This window comes from Uloborus diversus, chromosome 9, assembly GCF_026930045.1.
Source record: "Uloborus diversus isolate 005 chromosome 9, Udiv.v.3.1, whole genome shotgun sequence".
Taxonomy (NCBI): domain Eukaryota; kingdom Metazoa; phylum Arthropoda; class Arachnida; order Araneae; family Uloboridae; genus Uloborus; species Uloborus diversus.
Window position 1 is genome coordinate 5,966,282 of NC_072739.1, and position 18,991 is coordinate 5,985,272.

The 18,991-nt window shown below is 36.6% G+C and overlaps 1 protein-coding gene across 1 annotated transcript in view; it reads right to left on the bottom strand.

The window, feature by feature from the left end:
• Positions 1-18,991, bottom strand: part of LOC129229725 (sushi, von Willebrand factor type A, EGF and pentraxin domain-containing protein 1-like) — a 139,194-nt gene that overhangs the window by 76,868 nt on the left and 43,335 nt on the right. Inside the window, 4 exon segments of the mRNA XM_054864091.1 lie at positions 1,541-1,756; positions 5,019-5,378; positions 7,039-7,114; positions 9,551-9,678. Coding sequence (XP_054720066.1) covers positions 1,541-1,756; positions 5,019-5,378; positions 7,039-7,114; positions 9,551-9,678 — 780 coding nt within the window.

Consider the following 18,991-nt stretch of genomic DNA (forward strand, 5'->3'; position numbering starts at 1 on the left):
CATCATTCGGCGAAATTTGAAGTACCATTCGCAAATTGAGAATTTCTGCCCTCCCATAAGTTCAAGTTCGGGCACACCTCCATGGAATACTGGAAATGAAGGCCGATGCCTTGGCCAAGGTCATAAGAGTGAAATAATACTTATTGAAGATCAAACGTCAGCGGCTCGAAGCCATCGAAAAATGAACAACGTTGTTCTTCAGCAACACCTCTCGGTTACAAACTAGCACAACATTTTCCACTCAGCTTGTCCGAAAACGGCTGTCTGTATTCTCTCCAACCATGTTATGTGTAACCTTAAGAGCAAGCCACCGTCGTTCTCCCAAGCAGAGTGCAACAGAACATGCGAACTGAAGAAGAAATGAATGGTGCAATATCTTGTAATCTGACGAGTCCCGTTTTTCTGTTCAGCTTCACCATTCCCGTCCTTCTGCTCATAATAAGCTTATTTTCACATGGAGGAAATGAGTCAATAGAAAATGCCTGCATGCAAGAAGTGTTAGGTTTGGTATAGTGAGGAAGTGATGGTCTACGCTCACATCGCCCATGACGGCTGTAAGATCTCCTCAAGATTCAAAACAGAGCTCTGACAGGTTTCTGATGCAGGGATGAGAACCTCATACCTATAGCAGCCCCTTACGCTGCAAAAATTAGCAGTGAGTTCATGTTAATGGACGACAACTGCAAGCCACATCGTACTAACGTAGTGAATGATTTCCTTTTCAAGGCTGGAATCATATGAATGGAATGGCGAGCATGAGTGGACATGAACACGTTCAAGTGTTTCTGTGACACTATAGGCAGACCTTGGAGCAGGAATTAGTAATGGAGAGAGCGAATCCAATCATTGACATAGCAAAAGTGGATGAAAAGACCTCAAGTCACGTGACTCTACAACGACGAATGGTTGACACGTTTTGCGTGAAACTAACGAAAGAAACCTGATTTCTTCCAATGCTTTGTCTTAAAATCTATCACGCGATTTGGGAGACTTGTTTCTCGAGTGAAAGTCTTCATGCATTCCATTTCATCTCTTTTCAAGGAGGCAGACCGGTTACTAAACACCCAATGCCTTCATAAATCCTACAATAACTGGAAAAATCGCTTTTGGTGGAACGAGCTCTTCATTGGTAGTTGCATTGGCTCCATGCTTCAAAGATGGTCAATATTTCGGGCTATCTGAAGTGACCCTACCATCAACTGAAAACGCTTCTCTATCACATCTTTTTATTCAAATTTTCTCCTATGTACAAATTGTGTGTGTTTTTTTTCCCCTTTTCTATTTAAAAGCAAATCTAAAAGCATTTTTTCACCTGCCAACCATGTATTATTCTTTTCTTAAATAGACTACCATGAATGTTGATCATCAATCAATCCCATATAAAGATAAACAATGCTCCAGTCCCACTATCCACACAAAACGTTAAGCCTTTACTTCTTTTGAGCAATGTACATAATAATACACTTCATAAAAAAATCATATAATATGTACAGATTTAAGTACAGAATAACAAGAATCCAAACTACACTCAAATACCTACGACAGATATTGCCTCTGGCAACCGTTCCAGGCTCGCAGACGAACATGGGGTCGTGGGTATCGAATTTGACGTATTCCACATGAAGTCGTTTGTTGCCGAGGGAGATGTCCAGCTCTCCGTTGTGAGCTGCGTCTTGCAGAAACTGCATGGCCTCTTGGACACTGGTCATCAAGGAATTTTGCTCTCTGCGCTCTTCGGAAGTTTCAGCCATCTTGCCTTAGAATATAAAAAAGATTTGTTTACACTTGTTTGGTGGAGTAATTACTGATGGTACATTTCGATTTTGATGGCATTTGGCGACTTTTTCTTTCTTTTTAAGAAGCAGAAATCATCGTTTACATCGCCGCCATGTTTGCTTTTCATGCTTCCTGTTTAGATTTTAATGGAACGTATGACTTGATAAAGTTATATGGTGGGTTGTTTTGCATTTGAATGGAATTTTTCATGTTTTATTTAATGGGTGGATAATTTTAATGAAACTTTTCATATTTAATGGTTTGGGTTTTTTATTTGGTGGTTTATTTTACTTATCAATGCTTTATTTTAAATCTCTGGCTGATTATTTTTCATTTTTAATGACTAAGTTTTTTTAAATGGCTTGTTTTGCTTAAAAAGTCCATTAAAAAGACAAAATAATGCATGGTCAGGGGCGCCTCAATGAGAAGTTAAGGAAGAATACGGCAATATTCCAAAAAAATCTTTATAAGACAAATTTTGCTAAAGATTCGGCAAATTTGAAGACAATATTGTAACATCTAGATCCTTTTATATTTTTTTTAATTTGTTTTAAATTTGTTTTTAATAATGTCTAATGTTCCTTATCATTAGATTTTGTGTATGTATGATATATGTGCACACTGTGCATGCTAATATTTTATCATTCGGTAAAATTGTAATTTCGTTCGGCAAATGAGAATTTTTCCCCTCACAAAAATTTTAGTTCGGGGTGTATAATATCTCCAGAAAAGTAGTTTCTGTGTCGAACTTTGACCAAATATGGTGACCACAAATAAAATAAGAAATAATCGCCATGATTGAAAATTCCCCAAGCACAGTACTTGCAACGGAAAAGTACCCAACTGATAATATTTACGACATACATTTTTGTTTTATTTCTTTGAGTTACATAAAACATCGCTGTATCGGTTTGTTCTGGAATTATTTATTATGAATTACAACATTTGAAGTCGGGTACTTCCATATCGTTCTGAAACACCCATGAAGAAATTTGAATCTTTAAACTCAATGAAACAGTGCTGCATCTAAAAAATGATACTTTTGGTTAAACTAGAAAACTTTTGCATACCATACTGGTGAAAACTTCCAGATTTGATTAATCATTCACAGATATGATTAAAACACATTTAAATCAAAACCATTTCAAATACAGTCAAACCTTCCTTAACGGAAACTCCCCGTTAGTGGACAATTTCTGAATCCCCAGACCCTCGAGATAGGCGTATAATGTATTTCACTCCTCGTTAGCGGACACTAAATCAGCTGAGTTTCGTTTTATTTTTCTGCGTCTGCAGGGGTAGAAGTGACCGACTTGTCACATATAGGACATTTTCCACAAAAAATATAGGACAAATATAGGACACATTATATGAATATTTTTGCTATGAAAAAAGAAATAATACATATCATATATTATTCAGCTATTTTTATCAATGATTTTGTTTTAAAAAAACTTCAAACAAAATACCTTACATCTATAATGACTTTCCTGTAGTTGAAAGAATAATTTTTGAAAAAAGTGTATTTTACAGACTAAATAACTAACCAAAATTTGAACAAAGATAATTTTTATTTTTTCTTCCTCACTCATGACCCAAGTACTAATTCCACTGCTCTTAGATTTTATATCTAAACTGAACCCTTTACCACCACCCCACCCTTTGTATTAAGAACAAACAGAGCTCGGGAAGGATCCTTCTGACGTTTTTCAGGGTTTTCTTTATGCTTGAATGTTTTAGCATGCTGCCTCAATTGCGAAAATCCACTATTGTTTATGGGCACTGAAAAGTTGCAAAAATGGCAAAAAGCGGTAAAATCATCTTTTCCTTTAGTGCACCATGCACCAAAATTTGAAGAATTAATGTCCTCCTGGTTCAACAACTCCACACGAAATGTTGTTAAGCAATGCGATTTCGCCATTATAATTCCATTTATTACAACAAACTACGTTTTAACATCATAAGGAATTAACCATTCCATGATCCCAAAATTCCACAAAAAGAAAAGATTGCAAAAAGAAAATTAGAACATTCCGATCAGAAAATGCACCGAGCACAAAAATATACCAACGAAAACAAAAACCATGATGGAAAACAAAACAAACGGTTGTTGCCCCCCCCTCCCAAATGCAAAATTCTAAAACCAACTATACCATACTATACTAAACCAGCACTAGTTCTCGAAACTCCACCCACTATAGAGTGACGTCACATTGCTGTAGCTGCCTGATGCAGAATTTAGTCATTTGAGTTTTTTAATTTGAAATTTGTTTGGGCACGTACTTTCAGCGAAAAATCCGATGTCAGTAAGTTTATTTACAGTCCTTTTTAAAAGATATATATGGTATAAAACGGGAATATAGGAAATATAAGACATTTTTGAAAAATATAGGAAATATAGGACGATTTTGAGGCTTTTTTTTTGAAAATATAGGAAATATAGGATATATAGGACTACTTCGACCCCTGCGTCTGGTAAGTTTTTGCTCAGTACTGCTTTTGTGGTAAGCATTTTTTCTACTCCTTTACAATGTTCTGGGGCTAACCAGTACCGATAAGAGGATTAACACCCCCTTTTTCTCCGAAAACAGGAGCCTTTTAAGTCGAAGCTTATGAAAGTTTTGTTTCCATTTCATGCAAGAAATTCCAGCCAAAAAACAGAAGGAAAAAAAAAATCTTTCTCCTTTTACACAGTACCTTGCTTTATCAGTTTGCAGGGGAGAGAAAAAATACTCTTGTGCAACTTAACGGCATCCCCCCCCCCCCTTCTCCTTCCTACTAGATTTTGAGAGACGAGCGTCAGCGCCGCGTCCTTTCCCACCAGACGCTGATGAGGAATCGGTACCGTATTGCCAGATTAAGTGAAAAGTAGCTGATTGCGCTACCTTGCTACAATCTAAAACAAAAAATATGCTGAAAATCATCGACATTGACTCAATTGTGCTTGACCTGGTTTTGTTCAGCTAGAGGAAACAATTTACAAACGCCTTCCTATTTTATTTTCCCGAAAGATTCAGCGGATTATTTACTTATTAATTAAGTTCACTTATATAAGCAATACTCATTATAATTTAATTTAGAACTATGCACTGTATGTGTAGCTATAAAGTACAAAATTAAAATTCCATCGTAAATTCAGGCTCCCCAATAGCGGACACTCTCCGTTAATGGACAAAAACTTTGGTCCTGATGACGGTGTCTGCTATTGAGAGGTTTGACTGTAATAAGATATCGAAACTTACCTTTCAGTTGAAATTCGAGCTCAATTTTACTTTGGGCGGCATCATCAGAAGAAAACAAGCCAACTTCCGGTCTCAGGTCAGAGTTCCCTCTGGAAATTCGAAAGACGCCCCCATCAGTCCCTGGGGCATCTGAAGTCAAACTGTACACCACATCGGGCAGCGGATTTTTCTCCAAGAGGGTCGGTGGTTCTATGACGGGAGTATCCTGTGTACCGAAACTTGATGAACGGTTCATCGCCAAAGATTTCGCCAGAATATGAGGTTGGAGAACACCCCTTTTGTACCTGTAGCCGCCTCCTGTTGTATTGTTCCAGGCATGACGCCTTCGCCGGAAGATGGAATTGGATTCTTCTTCCAAACCTGGAAGAAAATTGCGAAGAAAATGAAAAAATTGTTACAAATTCTGTGAATAGCAACTATTTTAATGATTAATTTGTTGTAATCTGGCTAAATTTGGCATATGTTCTATTAATTTTCATCCAAAATTAACGTAGTAACTCAACCTGTAAATATTTTCTTATAATGAATATACATCCTCCTAATATTCGAATGAAGTATACCGTCCCCTTCCCAAAAATTGCGAATGAAATTTAAAGAAAACATCTAGAAAGAAATCGAATCGCGGGGAATATTGTGGAAACTTCTCTAGGATTATAAATAGCCGTGCGTCATGTAAATGAAGAAGAAAGTTAGTCTGATTTTTAACTATCTCAAATCGTTTCAGCCGTTGCGCTGGAGAGCGTGTATTAGCTCTGTTACTGTGAAGCCTTTGCGCAGTGTTTTTGCGTATTTTGATGTAAATACGTGTGTTACTGTTGAGTTTACGGTGTGAATTGATATTTGCTAAATTGCTATGGTTTTAACTTAGCAGTTGTTAACTACATTTCTTGTACATAGCTGTAAATAAATCTCCTGTGTTTATCTCAAGAACTGTGTCGTCATTTAAAGAATTTCTTGACGTGGCCGGACTCGTAACAATAAGTTTATTGCAGCTAGAAGCAAAAGAATTTTCAATTGATCCCGATCATCAGAAGAAACAAAACAAGAGATGGAAATCAAAGACAAAGCAAAAAATCTCAATGGCATACTGAATGAGCAAAATACATTTTTATGCCTGGGAATCAAGTAAAAAGCAAACGTTATTTCATTCTTACGTTTTATCGACAGACATGCAATAAGTTTACGTAGTTTAAGTCATGTATCTTTTAAAAATAAAGGAACTGGGAGCATTTCATATTACAAATGTCTCCCCTAAGCCTCCCAGGGGATGCATAATTACCGAACGGCGAGTTTTCTATCCTTACATAAAATTACAGGCATCCGAGGTCAACCAAGTCTCAATTAAAAAAAAAAAAAACATTTCGAGGGACGGAGTCTTCCTTGTCCGAAATACATCACGGGTGATATTATTATAGATCACCCTAAACGAAACAGCCAAGAACAAATCAAAAAGATTATGAATTGTCTTATAAAATTCGATAACAGCAAAAGGTTAGTGTCACGGATATGTTAGTAAAAAGAAGGTTTTTTTTCTCACTTTTGTTAGTTCCCTAAATCTTATTACTGATAAGTTTGTCAATGAACAGAATGATAATTTAATATTGATAAGCTGCAGTACTTCAAACCGCTTCGTTGCTGAATTTTTTCGTTGTCGCTTCTCATGGGAATAGATTAGTTCAGTCTACTTCCAACAGAGGAAGAGATGACATAAGAGTCTGTAAAATTTCAATGCGCTAGGTCTATAAAATTTGAAAAGAAAAATTCAACCGAGTCTCAGCACAGAATTCGAGGACAGAATGTAATATAGAAGACACAGAATGTCATAGTCATCAGCACTACATTTGCATTATTTTTACAATAAAAAAGCAAATATTTCGACCCCCTGTCCCAAATACAGAACTGGTGATATTATAGATGGCCCTAAAAGAAATAATTCCATGTTAATTTTATCTCTCTTTACTACGTCCCAGTTACTTCGATTAAAAGTCAATTCGTAACTTCAAGGGAAATAAAAACTTACGATCTCTTTCTTCTTCGCATTCAGCTATCATATTTTCCACTTCGCAAATAACATTGCTTCGGCAGACACGACTCACCTAAAATAGTACACGAAAAAAATTAGAAAAAGTATTAAGCTATAAAATAGAGCAATTATTTTTGAACGCACGTCACCAGGAAAATAAATTTTCAGTCACTGAAACAAGCAATTCAACTACTGCTTTCAAATCAATATACTAGTCGAACCTCTTTAACTCAAATGTCTATAATACCCCTAAAAATTAATGAACACTTCTAAGTGATGTTCTTTCTAAGTACAGTAAACTTCCGATTGTCCGCGGTTCGGATTATCCATGGGTCTTTTCACATTTTCGTCAACGAGGACAGTTATTTCATCAGTTATTTAAATTTATCAAAATGAAAGATGTAAATGGATTAAATTTTTGCGGGGAAAGCAGGACAAGGGGTCATTGTTTTAAGCTATTTAAATCTCAGGCTAACTTGGAAATCAGGAAAAACTACTACTTTAGCAGGGTCGTGGGCACTTGGAATAGCTTACCGGAAGAGGCGGTAATGAGCAAGGGAGTGGATAGCTTTAAGAGGGCCATTGATCTTCATTGGGGACTAATTAATTGACTAGGACCTAGCTGGGTCCAGAGCCTGTTGCTGGTCGTCAACTTTGTATTTGTATTTATTTGTAATTTCGTCATAACGTCAATCCGAAGTGCATTGCTACCGGTTTTCGTTTAGAATAAGGATCTTAATCAGTGTCAGTTAAACTGTTAGATTGACTTGCTCGTCTCTGCATGTAAACTGTTTGCAGTAATAAAATAAGCTTAGCCTTTGCATTTATTTTTTACATTAAATGTTATCGTTTTTAGCTAAAATTGAAATGTATGTGTGAGTGTTATTCATATTTTTGTAGCTATTGTATACACGAGTATCATTTTTACCTATTATTCGGATTATCAGCGGCTTTCGTTTATCCGCGTTTACCTTGCTACCTTATTCTGCGGATAATCGGGAGTTTACTGTGTAACACACTTCCTTCAGCGAACAGATCAGGATATCATTGAAAAAACCAAGAGAACATACAAGAAAGAACTGCTCTGGCCAGGGGCGAACTGGCCCGCCGGCCCGTGGGCCGATGCACCCTCAAGCCTGAACACCTTTATTTTTATTGAGCAATCACGATTGCTTATTGCTCTCACTTGACCGTCCTGGCGTTTGGTTCCTTTTTCAGCTTGGACCAGGGGCCTCTGCAGCACCACCGCCTACCGGGCTCTGGTCCTGAGCACTGTCTCCCGGAATGCGCTCTTCCTGGTCGGTGGTGTAAATGTCCTACACACACGCACGCTCATACACATGCACACTCACACACAAACTCAAACACATGCCTACGTGCATGCACACAGGTCTACGCACACACACAAGCATACCCATGCACGCACCATGCGCGCATACACACACCACTATACACATGTAGCCGCCCAGGAGGAAGGGCAGGTTTGGGAGGACAGGAGCTGTTTCTAGTAACCTCTGTTCCAATGAGTAGGGTCGTGTCGCAACTCGTGATTGCGAAAAACATAATTTGAATTCTAAATTTCAGAATTCAAATTATTATTATTTTTTTAAATTTATCTTATTTTTTTTATTTTTTGGTGCAACTTTCTTATTTCCCCTCCTCCTGCGCTCACGAACCTGCGCGACTTCACTTCACTTTTTTTTTCTTTTCTTTAAACTGGTAAACCTGTGTACCATCGTTTTTTTTTCTTTCTTTTTTTTGAGCAATCACAATTGCTTATTGTTCTCACTTGACCGTCCTTGATGTTCCGGTTCCTTTTTCAGCTTGGACCAGGCACACCAGCACCACCGCGCACCGTCCTCCAGGCGCGGCTGTCCCCTGGTCCTGAGCTTTCCGCTTCTCCTGGTCGGAGGCGTCCATGTCCTATACGCACGCACGCTCACCCACATACAAACACACGACTTCACACACTCCTACACACACATACACACACTCATGCCTGCACACAGACACAAACACACATGCCTACATATACACACACACGAACGCCTACACGCACACGCGCGTACACAACACTCACTCACACACATGCATACATCACACTCGTGATGGCGAAAAACATAATTTGAATTCAAGATGCCAAAAATTCAAATTAATGTAATTTTTTTACTTTTTTATTAGTTTTGCACCTTTTTTTTTTGAGAACTCTAGAGGCCAAGGTTGGTGCCCTCTAGCAGGACCCAGTCCGCTCCTGGCTCCGGCGGTTACTTTTAGTAGAGAGAGACGAAGAAAATGTGTTACCAGCGTTTACGAAATTTTCGCCCCCGTTGTTATTTACAGGACGTGTTAAAAGCATAAAATGTTCAATAATCCGAACGATTTGATAGTCCGAACTCCCCCGGTCCCAATTACTACGGATTGAAGAAGTTCTACACTGTATCTGTATATCTTCGGAACGAGGCAAAGACCACCGCATTGAAACAACATGTCAGAGCAGATGATAACTTACCCTGTTTGATATTTTCCTTTCCAAATGCTTTTGCAACTGAGACAGGAGGAAATTGTTCTCACAACTGAGACCATCGGAGGCCACGGATACCGTCCCAATCTTGTAGATGGCATTGGAATAGAATATGACTGAAAAAAAAAAAAAAAGAAAAAATTAATTTGAATTTTGACATCTTGAATTCAAATTATGTTTTTCGCAATCACAAGTGTGTGTATGTAGGCGTGTGTGTTTGTGTGTGGGGTATGTGTGCTTGTGTGTAGGGGTATGTGTATGTGTGTGCAGGCATGTGTGTTTGTCTGTGTGCTGGCATAGGTGTGTGGGTAGTTGTGTATATGAATGTGTGTATGTGTGTGTGGGGGGGTATGTGTATGTGTGTGTAGGCATATGTGTTTGTGTCAGTGTGCAGGCATGAATGTATGCGTATGTGGGTGTATGTGTGTGTGTGTGTGTATGCGCGTGTGTGTAGGACATGGATGCAACCTGGAGACGGCTTTCGCTATAGGAGCAGCATCGTGAGGAGCCGGTCGACAGTGACAGGGTGCGGAAGGTGGCGGTGGGAAAATAAAAAGATAGGACATCAAAACAGTCAAATGAGAACAATAAGCAATCATGATTGCTCAAAAATATATTTCTCACTTTTGGTGATGGTTCTCTTGCATTTAGACCACAACTTTTTTTTTTCAACTTGTTTCCTTACTTCCTGGGGAGCAACATAGATCTACCTCCTCGTGGTGCCCCCTGGGTAACGTTAAATGATCTACAACTTTGTCATTATGTGCTGCATCTGTACGGAAAACAAATCTTGTCGAGTCCTATTTGCCAGCATGCGTGAAGAAATGGACGCGAAACATTTGTGTCACTGCCCTGCGCTGGACTCGGGACACTTGTGGCAGAGATATTAGAGAGCTCGGCACAGGATGAACTGTATAGACTTACTATAGTTTGATTTTGGTAGTTAAATTCTTTTTTACTTTTGTTTCTTGTTCTTGTTTCTATGTTCGCTTTTTGTAACAACAGTTTTCTTTCAATTTGCCATTAAGAAAAAAAAATGTTTCCTTACTTCCCCCTAGTTTCCAGCAAAACTCAACTTGTTTTGCCACAGAGGTTTGTTACTTTCTTATTTTTGGGAAGCTCTTGTTGCATTTTGACCAAAACTCAATTTGTTGTGGCGGAGGGGGAGGGGGGGGGGGGGAGTGTGAAGTGTTTGAAGCACTCTATTTAACGCGCTTTGAAGTTCCTTGAAGTTAATGCGTGAATGAAACACCAGTCTTTCCTACAGTTGTTCAAGCGATACGAAGTAGTAACTGATTATTATGCTTCAAAAGAACAACAATAACAAAAAAAAAAAAAAAACGTTTTACTTTAAAAACATTTTATTGTTGGCAACACATAACATTTGCACAAGAACCGTGGGGAAAGAGTTCATAGTGTAGCCATGACAACCGGAAGGTGAAAACGAGAGAGTGGGAATGTTATTTGGCGTTGACACGCCGATTCTCGTTACATAGACTATTACCTGCTAGATTAATAGGGAACTAAAACTATTTGGAAGGCTTAGTTTTAATCTTCATAGAAATGAGAAATTTCATGTTATTTTTTTAAAGCAACTACACTCGCCAGGAATTTGACTGCGATTGCATGAACTTAGGCTGCAAAAATCTGGTGCTACAGTTTAACCAGTTTTGCCCTAACATTGATCGCGCAGTATGGTTTTCTATTTTTCTACGCCAACCCAAAGATTTTCCAAGGTTTATCATCATTCTTACTATCCAGAGGGGAATAGACAGCAAAGGCAGATCAAGGACAGGCTTTATTGGCGTGACTCTCAATAAAATATATGTGACTCTCAATAAAATATACGTGACTCTCAATAAAATATACGTGACTCTCAATAAAATATACGTGACTCTCAATAAAATATACCTCTGATAAAGGATCAGATTGTAAGTTCAAAATTTTAAAATGATTCTAAGTTGTGAAAGATCACTATTGGTATTCTTTATTAATGACGAAACGGAAAAAGTACTTCAAAAATGAATGATCTTTTTCAAACATTTACTTCCAATGTAAATCGCTTTTTTCAGTTCAGACACTTCATCAGAAAAAAGCCAGCTTTAAGTAAAAATGCCTTATTTTATTCGCAGATGAAATTGTCGCAATGCAATACTTTATATGTTTTGACTGATAATCGGAATTCATATATTCGATACAAATACAAAATTTATCATAAAGTAGTTGTGAAAGATCACAGTCGGACTTCTTTATTAATGACGAAACGGAAAAAGTACTTTAAAAATGAATGATTTTTTTTCTAAATTACCATCCCTGTAAAACGCTTTTTTCAGTTCAGATACTTCATCAGAAAAAAGCCAACTTTAAGTAAAAATGCCTCAATTTAGCCGCAGGTGAAATAGTCACAAATGCAACAGTTAAAAGTTTTGATTGGTGATTGGAATTCATATATATTAGATACAAATACAAAATTGATCATAAAAAGTGTGCCTGTTTTTTTTTCTCATAATCAAAGAGGGGGGGGGGGGATAAAGCAGAAAAATGGTGAAACAAAGAAACTGTTAAATTTTTATTTTTTTCGAGAAAAAAAGCTTGTTAGCAGAATGTCAAACGATAGTTAAGTAAAAAATGGTGCTTTAAAAAGTGAACTTTAAAAATATTGATGCATTTTTGGCCAAACAAAATTGATTCTATGAATGGATAAAAAATTGTACAGGAATATTTCAACAGGCGCTTTGTAAAATACAGAGTGTCCAAAAAGTCCTTGACACATTTCGAAAATTCATTGAAAATCAACAAATAATCGTATAAATTAATTTGCGGTTAGCGCCTAGTACTTCATAGATTCAAGAACCTCTTACCAGGAAACATCACGATCAAGGAAATTCAAAAAAATTCCAAATTGGTGGCATTCGAAAGAGCATTGGAAAACATGTTTATGGCACTGAAACTACGTGCCCTCGTGACCACGTTATCGAAATATGATGTCTTAAAAATTGCCGAAATATTTAGTAAAGTCGCCAAATTTAGCGAGTTTTGTTCAGAAATGGAAGGTACGGCGCGAATTCAACATCTGCATCTGACAAGACATTTCACTTCCATATTTGGTCACCACCAAAGCGCGTGAGAAATATCGCATTAATTCTTTACTCGGGGTGACTACCATGGCGCGGGGTGTCGTGGCACAGATTGCGGCATTGAAATTTTTAGGGGCTTGTGTTCCGGGATATTAACGTGCAACTGTATAGAGGAAAACGCCACAGCCCGAAATATTTGTTTTATTTTATTGTAAAAACAATGGAATTTTTTGTTATTCTTAAGACTGTCTGTTAAAAAACTGATGTTTAAAACTTTTATGCTTCTGCGGGTGAAATATTTCCACTGAAAGAGTTTATTCGATGATGAAACTGTTTTGAAAAAAATATGATAACCGTAGAGAAACGGTAAACACACTTTAAAGTCTTTTTTTTTTTTTTGAAAAATCGTAAATCTGAAGTCTTCAACAGTATCTAAATACGAAAAAAACGACATTTTTAAAGATTTCAAACCATGTTCTCAAATTTAAAAAAAAAAAACGATTTCTGTCTGTTATTTCCAGTGTGTTTTCGTTATGTGTATCGTTTTCAAGTTATGTGTAAACCCTCTAACAAGTCAAATAAAAAAAAAAAAAAACTGTATTGATTTTTATTTTGCTCGTATTTGAATTCCCTTTTAACGTGAAACATAATTGGTAAAAGTGACTTCAGTATTTTTAAAAATGACTAAATAACATGCAATATGATGTGCATTTACGTTATAGCGACTTTCAGTTACAGTGACAGACTTTTTCGAACTACAGGGGTTGTTGTAATGAACGTCGACTATAAAATTTTTGATAAGAATCTGTTATGAAGTAATTTCCGACATCGTTAGTTTTGCTGTGCAAATTTTTGACATTTACTATCCGTTGTTTTCTTTTTTTTAATTATTATTTTTTTCGATTTTAAATTAAACATTTTCGCTAGCAGTGGTCAGACAATAAAACTTCATGAATGATAATAACTTTTGAAAAAATAAGAGCTGAGATACTACAATCCATGATCATGTTCTTTCAACATCAAAAACTATCCATTTTATTTTCAATATATAAGCTTTAATAAGCATGTTTTTTTTACTTATTCATATTAATTCTCGTACATAATTATTAATTACTTACAACACATTTCATTACAAGAGTACAAACTTAAATTAGTTAAGTAAAACACACTTGAAATGCACTTAAATTCTGAAATGCATTATTATCACGATTACAAAGTTAAATCCTACGTTCAATTTCGTTATAAAGTTGTAGCTCCTCTGGATAAAGCTCACTAGTTTCCATTTCACAGGCTTCATAGTTACTTTTTAATTTTACCCACACAAGTAAAGGGTTAATTCGAAACATCGTTTACGCGCTTTGCAGATGACCAGAAATGGAAATGAGAGTCTTGCTAGACGCAGGCGATGAAATCACGTGGTATTTTCCATTTCTTGCCAAGTCTTTAAATTTGGCGAATTTTCGTAAGATTTCGACAGACTTTGACCCCCCATATTTCAAAAACAAAAGGACGAGGGCACACAATATTTGGGTCAAATTTTTTTCTAAAGATACTCTTTCGAATGCGACCATTTTTTAACTTTTTTCATGATTACTGAACTCGTGATGTTTCCTGGTTAGGACATTATTTAAAAAAAAAAAAAGAAAGAAAGAAAGAAAAAGAAAAAAGTAATTGGGTTGCTTCCGAAATTTTAAAAGTTTTTTTTTTTTTTTTTTGAAAGAGCATGCCTAAAAACATAGGATTTAACAATTCTTTAAATATTTTGACCAAGTTTAATACTTTTCAAAAAATATTTTAATCGCTGAGCAGATTCAATTTTATTTTGTACGCTCATGACACTACACGTGATGAAATGCCATTCACCAATGCCGTTAGCGCAGAACGTAATATTTTGGCATCAAATAACGATAAAAAATATTATAGAGTAATGGATAGTAATGAATTTCATGTTTGCTTCGGGAAAGCCTTCATTCAAAATCCTCGTTGTGATTGCTATTGATATTACTGTTTAATGACAATCTTTTTAAAAATAATGCTTAAATATTCAGCGGGCCAAAGTACATCACATATGGCGTCAAAAATAAAACGCCTTATTTCCAAAATCAGACATAAAAAAAAAATAAATAAAATAAAAAATAACTGTTGGGAAAATATAAGTTTTTTTTGACTCCATGTTATTTTATTTTGTTACTCTTTTTCGCTTATTCTATCAATTTCAGAGATTAAAAATCGTACTTTTGACTGAAGGAAACAAACCCATTCTACGTAATCGCTGTATCGTCACACATAGAAAAACAAACATCATGTGAGGTGTTTAATCATTCAATTAATCAGAAAGCAAAACCTTTCATCGCCAGGGTTGAATATATGCACCGTATGTTGCTCAAACCACATTTAAGCGGCATTCAAGTTCAACCAATGTCCACAAACCGTACACACATTGTGGTAATGAAAGGTATTGCTTTCTGTTTATTGAAATTGGGCTAAACACCTAACAAGACACTTGTTGTTCTTACTGTGACGATACAGTGATTACGTACAGTTATACTTTTTTTCTTTTTCTCCCCCCCCCTCTTTTTTATGATGTCATAAAAAATTATTGAATCTGTGAAATATTATGGCGCAAACCGCATTTTCGTACGACAATTTGTTGCTTTTCCATAAATATAAATACAGCCTGAACTTACATTTTTGGGAGAGCTGAAATTCTCAACTTGCCGAATGGATCTCCAAATTTTGCCGATAGAAACTATAAATTTCGCCGAATGATGATAATTTAAAACTCCATATTTCGCCAAATGAGGATAATTTTGCCGAATATAACTCCAAATTTCGCCGAATGATGATAATTTTGCTGATTGAAACTCCAAATTTCGCCGAATGATGATAGTTTTGCCGACTGAAACTCCAAATTTCGCCGAATGATGATAATTGTACCAATTAAAACTACAAATTTCGCCGAATGACGAAAATTTTGCAGATTGAAATTTCAAATTTCGCGGAATGATGATAATTTTACCGATTGAGGCTTCAACTGTTGCCGAATGATGATAGTTTTGCCGATTGAAACTCCATATTTCGCCGATTGAAACTCCAAATTTCGCCGAATAATGATAATTTTGCCGATTGAAACTCCAAATTTTGCCGAATCGTCAGACAATATGTTCCTAAACAAGGAATTTTTTGGAAGCTCACAGTGACCTCCATGACCTCCCATCGCCGCTGTACAGAAAATGTGTCAAGGACTTTTCGGATTCCCTTCACAATTCGTATATGACAACCAAGCATATATTTAACATCACTCTGTATAGCAACGAAGAACTACCAAAAATCCATCATTATTATCAGAGGTACTATTAAACAGCGACTGAAAGCAAAAGCAGAGTGAACTGAAGCGTGATTCTGAGTCACGCTTGCTCCAAGATCGAAAAAGAAATACTGAGAGTCGCAGCATCCCCCTCCCCTTCTTATCTCGGAAGCCATTGAAATGAAAGTATCCACTTACGGCACGGATATTTAAGGCAGAAAAATCAAACTCAAGATAATTCGTTTTTTTTTTTCAAAGGAGTCTGAGATATTTCGGAAGGGATGCCAAAAGAACCACTTTGGAAAGAGGCGCAGAAAAGGGAGGGACGACTCTAAGAGAAAAAGCATTTTTTCAAGGATCTTTTACATTTAAAAAAAAAATCCTAACAGGAAAGGAATCATTATAGCTAAAACAAAACAAAATTAAAAAAATAATAAATAAAACATTTTTTTTAAAGCTTAATACTCCGAACACTCGGGGGTACCTCTATATATTAAAAAAAAAAAGTCAAAGAAATTGTGAAAGAAAGTCTGTGTCGGGGTCCTATAGCACTTACACCCTTGAAATTTTGTTCGAAATTACTTCGAGCCCCGGGGGCTTGCAACTGGAGTTATATTTTTTAAATTGCTAATTAGTTTTTTGGTCATAAATTTTTTAATCAAAAATTTTAAGTAAATTGCCTTTTAAGGGATGAAAGATTTCTCACAGCCCTCAACATACTAAGTCGTTCAAAATCGATTTTTTTTCGGCATCAAATAAAGCTCGTTCCAATTTCCCCAATTAATTAGAACAGCAGATATAAGGGTTTATTTTAGCGAAAAGACCAAGGCTCAACTCAATTCAAGCTCCGAGCTAAAGAGCACTGCCATTTTGCATAGCTCAGGAGCTCCTCAGCATCTATATCTGTGCAAGTTGGTACAAGTTTGTTTGGAATCCGGTGAAGGAGTGCTCTCAAAAGTGCTTTGTTTTATTTTTTAATATCTCAGTTTTGTATATTTCTATCAAGTTCTTTTTCTTCGGGTAGCGGAGGGATTGTGTTCTAATTATGAGCTTATTACTTAAATTATATTTTCTACGGGTGGGGAGAGGGGGATTTTCATTTTTTCGAAACTGAATTCGTAACGCGCTTTTTTACCTCATTATTTTTAATCGACGATTTAAAACTTTCAGAATCAAATAAGATAGCGAAACAATCTTCGGGGGTTGGTGAGCGTAAACGAGAAGGGAGCGGAGCCACCTAGTAATTTATAATGATACAGCATATCACAATACAACACTTTTAAGGATTTTTTTTGCAATAGATTCACGAAATCCTGGCACTCGATAAACCGGCCGAAAGTTCGCTACATTCTGGTAGGACGAAGAAAACTCCGTACGAAAACCCGTTGGGAGCGCAATCGTTATAATCCGGCATTTTCAAACTTGGTCACTTTTTGGTCACATTAAGCTAAATTTTTGAGACTCTACTAAATTAATTTAATCAAAATATGTCCGAATTTTCCGAATTCGGACATAGCAAAATACTCGAGTATAACATGATGTAATGGCTTGTTTTATCAGAGTGTTCCAAGACAGTACAGTGAAGGACTCTGGAACCATTCACATTTTATTAGTTCAGTCAGCTGTCAATAATTCTGTGGTTGATTTAGAATGATTTTTAAGGACTGGAAAAGACATCCTACAAAATCCAACTTCTTGTTAGATGTTTTTTCATCCGTAAGCTCACTTTTTTTTTGCATTGAAAAAAGGGGTTCCTTGTAACCTCGAAACACCCGTATGCAACTCTCTGCAAATGCGTGCGATTTATACGTTGTCATATTTTCTTTTAAATTTGCTGTGTTTTCGACAGAACTAAGACACATATTTTTCGAAGACACCTGAAATAAAGGCAGACTCGGAACAATACAGGATTATGCTAAGAGAATAGTGGGGTTTCAAATATGTATGCTTCTGAGAACAAACAGGTTCAAAAACGATTTTTTCACACACTTTAATTGTTTTAAATGTGTTTTAAGTCCCATCCTAGAACCTTTACAACTCGCTCTTACATTCAAGCTCCATCAGAGAGTTGCAGGTTTACTTAAATATTCCTAAATTGTTAGTCGTATGAAACACCAGCATTCTTTTTGAATAACCATGCACTTTTAGAATATAACGTAATAGTTGCTAATCAAGTATAGCAAAACCTCGTTTACCCGGCCCCCATTTATCCGGATCAAACTTGCAGAGTTGAAAGTATATATATAAGGTCCGGCTATTAATTTCCAGGACTGAGGTGACAAAAGCCGGAACTAAGCTAAGCCGACGAAAACCGGAGACGAAAGCAAGAGAACGAAAAGCAGATGGCGCAGATGATTGCATATTGAAGAGCGTTTTCTTGCGCATGTGCAGTGCAATCGGGCGTCTTTCAAAAGTAAGTGGTTCTCGTAAAAAGGCGCATTAAAACGTAGCTCTTTAATTCGTGTTGTCACCATAATGCGAATTTTTTCAATTGCTTTCAGCGTGCGTACGGACTGCGGCCGGACATGTGTGTGGATCATCATCGACGCTTTTGCGCCCGTCCCGAAAGTGTTTACATCATTCAAGAGTTCAAGTGAACTTGTTTCAACATTTTGTATGTTTCTGCAGCTGTCTTGCCCGATTTGAAGCAAAATTTAATGTGAATTCTTCGTCTAATTTTCATTTTGACGACAGGAGTTTGAGAGCTATGTTTAATGCTCCTTTCCACGAGAAACACTTACCTCAGAATGACGCCGATTGCAATGCACATGCGCAAGAAAACGCTCTTCAATATGCAATCATTAGCTTTATCTTCCAGCTTTTCGTTCTCCTACAGTTACGTCAGTACTGGAAATCAATAGCCGGACCTTGTATTTACTTAAATAATAATTTTGAATTATGATTGCAAGAACGGAACTATAAACTCGCCAAATAGTATTCGGATTTTGTTTTGATTAAACGTACAATTCCTGCATAGAACGTACAATAAAGTATAGTACTAATCTATGAAACAACATGGCGTACTCTTGGAGCATCAGTCCGACA